Source organism: Phalangium opilio, unplaced genomic scaffold (genome assembly GCF_054372755.1).
Source record: "Phalangium opilio isolate 3A_F unplaced genomic scaffold, DU_Popi_V2 ptg000103l_1, whole genome shotgun sequence".
NCBI lineage: Eukaryota > Metazoa > Arthropoda > Arachnida > Opiliones > Phalangiidae > Phalangium > Phalangium opilio.
The window spans coordinates 836,560-843,893 of record NW_028324205.1 but is presented as its reverse complement, the minus strand read 5'-3'; the positions used below and the strand labels follow the sequence as shown (position 1 = coordinate 843,893).

At 34.9% G+C, this 7,334-nt stretch overlaps 1 protein-coding gene across 1 annotated transcript; it reads right to left on the bottom strand.

The window, feature by feature from the left end:
• Positions 1–4,538: 4,538 nt before the first annotated feature.
• Positions 4,539–6,305, bottom strand: LOC149630084 (uncharacterized). Its single transcript, XM_089851277.1, has 2 exons — positions 5,581–6,305; positions 4,539–5,514 (listed from the first exon to the last, which is right to left on the bottom strand). The coding sequence occupies exons 1-2, from the start codon at positions 6,303–6,305 to the stop codon at positions 4,539–4,541; spliced, it is 1,701 nt and encodes a 566-aa protein (XP_089707403.1).
• Between the last annotated feature and the right edge of the window lie 1,029 nt (positions 6,306–7,334).

Sequence of the window (7,334 nt, the reverse complement as noted above, 5' to 3'; positions counted from 1 at the left end):
TGTTTTATTATAGTTTTATTGTGCCTTTGTGTAGTTTTATAGTGTTTTATTTTACTTTTAGTGTATTCTATTGTGTTTTACTGTATTTTATTGTAGTTTTTTTGTACTTTTAGTGTATTTTATTGTGTTTTACTGTGTTTTATTATAGTTTTATTGTACATTTGTGTAGTTTTATAGTGTTTTATTTTACTTTTAGTGTATTTTATTGTGTTTTACTGTATTTTATTGTAGTTTTATTGTACCTTAGTGTATTTTATTGTGTTTTACTGTATTTATTTTACTTTTAGTGTATTTTATTGTGTTTTACTGTATTTTATTGTAGTTTTATTGTACTTTTAGTGTATTTTATTGTGTTTTACTGTGTTTTATTATAGTTTTATTGTACCTTTGTGTAGTTTTATAGTGTTTTATTTTACTTTTAGTGTATTTTATTGTGCTTTACTGTATTTTATTGTGGTTTTATTGTACTTTTAGTGTATTTTATTGTGTTTTACTGTGTTTTATTGTAGTTTTATTGTACTTTAGTGTATTTTATTGTACTTTTAGTGTATTTTATTATGGTATAGTGTATTTTATTGTGTTTTACTGTATTTTATTGTAGTTTCATTGTAATTTTAGTGTATTCTAGTGTGTTTTACTGTGTTTTATTGTAGTTTGTTTGTACCTTAGTGTATTTTATTGTACTTTTAGTGTATTTTATTATGGTATAGTGTACTTTTAGTGTGTTTTATTGTACTTTTAGTGTATTTTATTGTGTTTTACTGTATTTTATTGTAGTTTTATTGTAATTTTAGTGTAGTCAATTGTGTTTTACTGTGTTTTATTGTAGTTTTATTGTACCTTAATGTATTTTATTGTACTTTTAGTGTATTTTATTATGGTATAGTAAAGTTTTAGAGTGTTTTATTGTACTTTTAGGGTATTTTATTGTATTTTACTGTGTTTGATTGTAGTTTTATTGTACCTTAGTGTACTTTATTGTACTTTTAGTGTATTTTATTATGGTATAGTGTACTTTTAGAGTGTTTTATTGTGCTTTTAGTGTATTTTATTGTGTTTTACTGTAGTTTTATTGTACCGTAGGTAGTTTTAGGTTTTCGTGACACCTTATGCAATATGGTTTTTTGTTGGGGCATGCAAAAACATTTTCTCATTTAAAATAGTCTTTTACAACCGTGTTATATTTTGCTCCTTTATAACTAACAGTTTTTGGTTATAGACTTCGTTCCATAAAATACTATTAAGCTAGCTAGGATCCGAGGCTTCGTTGAACCTCAAGGTGAATAATATAGCGCCTATACCGTGTTATATTTTGCTCCTTTATAACTAACAGTTGTTGGTTATAGACTTCGTTCCATAAAATACTATTAAGCTACCTAGGATCCGAGGCTTCGTTGAACCTCAAGGTGAATAATATAGCGCCTATACCGCCTATACCTACCTATAAAAATATATTTTTATCACGGATAACCTTGACGTCATACGTATATTTCAAATTATCTTTGACATCAACCAACCTTGCCTTTGCTTTATAAAAACAACTGTTAGTCATGTCTTTATCGAAAATACCTTCTCTGTATACTTTGGGTAAAGAAGCGTCGCGCAAAACTTTTAATATACTATACGAGTATGAACTCGCTTCTCGGCATGATCTTTTTTCGGGTTGTTTACCCAGTCATATCGCTACTGAACTGGAAGAATCACTCGCTGCAACCGGTGAGTGTCTCGATTTAAACATTTTAAACTATCTTTCGGCACAAGAGGTTTTCGAGTTAAAGCACATTATAAACTTTCATTTCTACAGTACAATTATGTTATGACGCGCCCCTCACAATTACCGCACAATATTCCCGATTGGTGTCACGGTAATCACGTTGTAAAAGAATATTTTAAATTAGAAATAGTTTTTGCATGCCCCAACAAAAAACCACATTGCTTAAGGTGTCACGAAAACCTAAAACTACCTACGGTACAATAAAACTACAGTAAAACACAGTAAAACACAATAAAATACACTAAAAGTACAATAAAACACTCTAAAAGTACACTATACCATAATAAAAAACACTAAAAGTACAATAAAATACACTAAGGTACAATAAAACTACAATAAAACACAGTAAAACACAATTGAATACACTAAAATTACAATAAAACTACAATAAAATACAGTAAAACACAATAAAATACACTAAAAGTACAATAAAACACACTAAAAGTACACTATACCATAATAAAATACACTAAAAGTACAATAAAATACACTAAGGTACAATAAAACTACAATAAAACACAGTAAAACACACTAGAATACACTAAAATTACAATAAAACTACAATAAAATACAGTAAAACACAATAAAATACACTATACCATAATAAAATACACTAAAAGTACAATAAAATACACTAAAGTACAATAAAACTACAATAAAACACAGTAAAACACAATAAAATACGCTAAAAGTACAATAAAACTACAATAAAATACAGTAAAACACAATAAAATACACTAAAAGAAAAATAAAACACTATAAAACTACACAAAGGTACAATAAAACTCTAATAAAACACAGTAAAACACAATAAAATACACTGAAAGTACAATAAAATACAGTAAAACACAATAAAATACACTAAGGTACAATAAAACTACAATAAAATACAGTAAAACACAATAAAATACGCTAAAAGTAAAATAAAACACTATAAAACTACACAAATGTACAATAAAACTATAATAAAACACAGTAAAACACAATAAAATACACTAAAAGTACAAAAAAACTACAATAAAATACAGTAAAACACAATAGAATACACTAAAAGTAAAATAAAACACTATAAAACTACACAAAGGCACAATAAAACTATAATAAAACACAGTAAAACACAATAAAATACACTAAAAGTACAATAAAACTACAATAAAATACAGTAAAACACAATAAAATACACTAAAAGTACAATAAAACTACAATAAAATACAGTAAAACACAATAAAATACACTAAAAGTACAATAAAACACACTAAAAGTACACTATACCATAATAAAATACACTAAAAGTACAATAAAATACACTTTCTAGTTGAAGAGATTTATACTGAACTGGTATTGGGAGAAAAGCGTTCAAAAATGGTACACCTACTGTTTCCGTTTTGTCGTGACAGATGTTTGTGGAATGGTTAGTTGATTCAAACTAAAAATATCATAATAATTTTGGAGTGATATTGGGGATGTAGGTAAGGAAATTTATTTCGTTTTACTTTAATGTTATAAATGCACAATATATAAAAATAATAATAATAAACTAAATAAACTAATAATAATAATAAACTAAATAAACTAATAATAATGAATGAATGAATGAATGAAATGTTTGTTTAATGTGCACAATAAAAACTAATTACATGGTTCACGAGATTGTACACAGCATGGATGGTGTTTTTTACAGGAATGGGTATATAAATTATATAATGTTATAAATTACATTGTTACAAAGGTTATCAAATTATGACTTAGATCGAGGTATTTGGAAGTTTTAACAAATTTGTTTTATATGTACACAAAAAATATCAAATTCTGTACAATGCCGGTTATAATTTTCTTGCATGCGGTAAATTGGGTTAAAGCGTTTTGTGGGTACATAGAAAGTTGTCGTTCGTCTTATACCAGATGTAACTAAAAAGTTTAATTTAACCAACAAGTCGGAGATGGAAATACTACCGTGGAGTAATTTATACAGAAACTTGATGTCAATAATTTCCATCATATGCTGTAAAGGTTTGATACCTAAGTGATCAAGCAATAATTCGTATTTATAGTCCATGTGGCGTAAGAAAAACGTATGAGCATATGAAATGAATTTCCTCTGTATTCCTTCCAGCATTTTCTTAAGGTATGTACTACACCCGCTAAAAGCAAGACAACCATATAAAGCTTTTGACCTGACTAAAGTAAGGTAAAGCAATCTAAAGTGCCTAATGGACCTTAATGGTCTACAGATCTTTAACGCTACTCCTAGTGTTCGACGACAGTGATTCACTGTGTTCGAAGTGTGCTCTCGAAAAAGAAGAGCCCGATCAAATAGTACTCCGAGGTCTTTTACTAGTGAGCGTTGGGGAATGGTTGACTGTGCGATAGAGTATGTGTAGCAGATTTCTCTACAGATGCGACGCGTAAATGACACATGTATGGACTTTGCGGGGTTTAAAGGCAGGTTATTAGATAGGCACCAAGATTCTATGGCATTTAGATCGTACTGTAAGTGAGCACTGTCTGTTCGAGAGTTAATTTTGTGGCATATTTTATGGTCATCAGCAAAGGCTATCAATTTAGAGTATTTTACCACGTATTGCAAATCGTAAATAAAAATATTAAACAAAAGCGGGCCTAAGGAGGAGCCTTGGGGTACTCCACAATGTACTGAATAGGTTTCCTGTGTAACAACGCCATTGATTTTTATTAAGTTGATTCTGTCAGCTAAATAGGAGCGAAACCATCTCAACAAGTCAGTGGTCACTCCCAGAGCGCTCATCTATTCTAAAAGGAGAGAGTGGGACACGCGGTCGAAGGCCTTGGCCAAGTCCAGGTAAATCACGTCAACCTGACCACGGTCCTCGACAGCAGGAGCTACGAAATCCATGAAAACCGCAAGGTTAGTGTCCACACTCTTTCCCGGCAGAAAGCCATGTTGGCAATCGTTAGGGAAGAGCTGGAACCACGCCTGCAATTTCGAATGAACAATCATGTCGAACAATTTTGCCAATGTGTTTAGTAGTGAGATTGGACGATAGTTCTTAATATCGCAGGCAGCACCAGATTTAAATATCGGTACAACTATTGCCCTCTTCCACATTGTAGGGAATTCTCCATTCCTAATGGATAGATTGAAAATATGTTCCAGAGCGGGAAGTAAGATTTCCCTGCAACCCTTGATAACAAGAGCCGGAATTTTATCGGAACCCGTAGAAAGCTTACTTGGAAGTTTTTGTATTGCCTTAGCAATATCTTGCTGAGTTATTCGTAAGCATGAAAGCTGGTGGTGAGGTATATTTGAGCTATGAGCGACGTAGGAACGGGTGGAAGTGGTTTCATCAGTGGAAATTTTAGAGAAATGATCGCCAAAATGGGAAGCAATATCCTCGGCATTAGTGATCACTTCTTTGTTAATTTTGAGGGAGATTGTGTGGGATCTACTCTTAATATTGCCATTGACAAAACTCCAGAATTTCCTAGGGTGGCTCAAAGCGTCATGGCAAACTTTGTCACCCTCTGATAATCTATCACGTTTCGTGTATTTTCGGACAAGCGCCCTTTGTTGTTTAAAGCAAATAAAGTCTTGTAAGACGTGGGTACGTTTGTACTTCTTAAAATAATATTTTTTACGTTTAATGGCGGAACGCAATTCAGGAGAGTACCAGCTAGGATAAGCAGAACCATTTCCGACAGTTCGTCTGCCCTGAATGTAGGCAGTTACAGTTTTAGCACAATGATCAACATCGCAGGAATCCCTAATACAGGACCAATCCGAATCACGTCAATGAGAATATAGGAGAGCATAATCACCCAGCTGGTACCTAAATGAATGATCCGTCCCAATTATATGATGTCTCAATGTAACAGGGTAAGTAACCCCAAAAGGGGGATGGTATGCGTCTATACTAACTAATGGTTCGTCTAAAGGGGCAATATCTAAACTGTTGACATTTGCTAAGCAAAGGTCAAGTATATTACCACTGGTGTTCGGTAATGTGTTAAATTGGCGTAAATTATAAAAGTAACAAAGGTCAAAGATATGACTAGCTTTTTTTGCGGTCAGGGAGGTGCAACCAATAGTGCCATTAATGTCCCAATCAATTAGAGGGAGATTAAAATCGCCGAGGAGTAACAAATTAGTGTCCTGCAGTGGCAATTCCTTCATAAGCCGTAATTTGTAATCAAAATAGCGCTCATCGTTTGAGGCGGGTGGGAAGTATACAGCGCCAATCAAAAGAACCTCTTCTGAGCTTGTGTTGACCTGAATGAAAACACACTCAGAAACGCCCTCCAGATCATGACGCCTAGTACTAAAGTAGGACTTTTTAATGGCAATAAGGGCACCACCACCCCGAACGTTTTTAAATTCGTGATCCGGTCGATCACCTCTATAAACAGTATAATTGTCTGGAAAATGTTCTTGGTTAAGCCAAGTTTCCGTTAAGCAAATAACATCCACATCTTGGGAAATAACATTGTTCAAAAATTCAGCAGACTTTGTGCGTAAACCACGCACGTTTTGGTAGACAAAACTTAAATTCGTCATTGCTCGTCGTTGAGAGAGTCCGATGATTTAAGCTCCGAGCTATGTTGGTGTTCCTTACGCGGAACACCATTAAAGGGTGTCAAGATGCAGTCTTCTGGCCATATCGCCGGGTCACTTAGTTTATCAAACTCCATAGGATCTGCACAGGTCACATAGAACGAAGAGTGGGAAGCTGTCGGACTCTTGGATTTGAGTCGTATACAGTGAGCCGTCTTAATCTGTGATTCTTCTTTAAGGATATCTTGGAGTTCCGCCGAAAGTAGGGATTGGTCAAGACGACTCACAAAGAGAGCTTTTGGTGGTCCCTTTGGCGCAGTCTTAATGCGTGACGTCTTGGCCATACCACTCTGTGTGGGAGGGCGAGGTTTCGCTGATGGAGTAGGGAAAGGTTGAGGTTGTCCAATGCTGGGATCCTTAGGTGCACACGTTACGCCCGTAGGAGCTGTCGGTCGTTTAAACCATGGGGCCGTCTGTGGAAGAAGGCCTAGTGATGGCCGAGACGCAAGAGCACTCATGGGTAGGCCAATTTCAGAGTGAAATGTCGGCGGAGGTCTCTGGAGGGCTGACCGTAGCTCAGCATTCTCCTTTTCGAGAAAGGCCTTGTCTTTCTCCAGAGCCATGACTTTAGAGTCCAATGTAGCAACGTGAAGGAGTAGGGTATAAAGTTTCGTTATAATAACATCAACGACAGAGTCGGGCTTTCGTGCGAGGCTATCAACTTCAAGCAGGCCGTTAAGAGCATCGTGCAAATCGTTGAGCGTAAGTGGAGTCGAGGTGGTACCGTCGTGCATGTTGCTAGTCCGACGAGTGGGGCTTCTGGAAGTCCTGACAGAGGACTTACAATGCTGGCAGGTATAGGACGAATTTATAGTGCAATCCTTGTGAACCCGGCGTTTACAATTCCCAGTGCACTCCAAACACTTTTGCTTGCCAAAGAACTGCGCTTCGCAAACCCCACAGGTATCCCTGGAACCCGCCATCCGTGAGCAGACGACGGTGGAGGTTTGAGCAAGGTCCGAGACAGGTTAT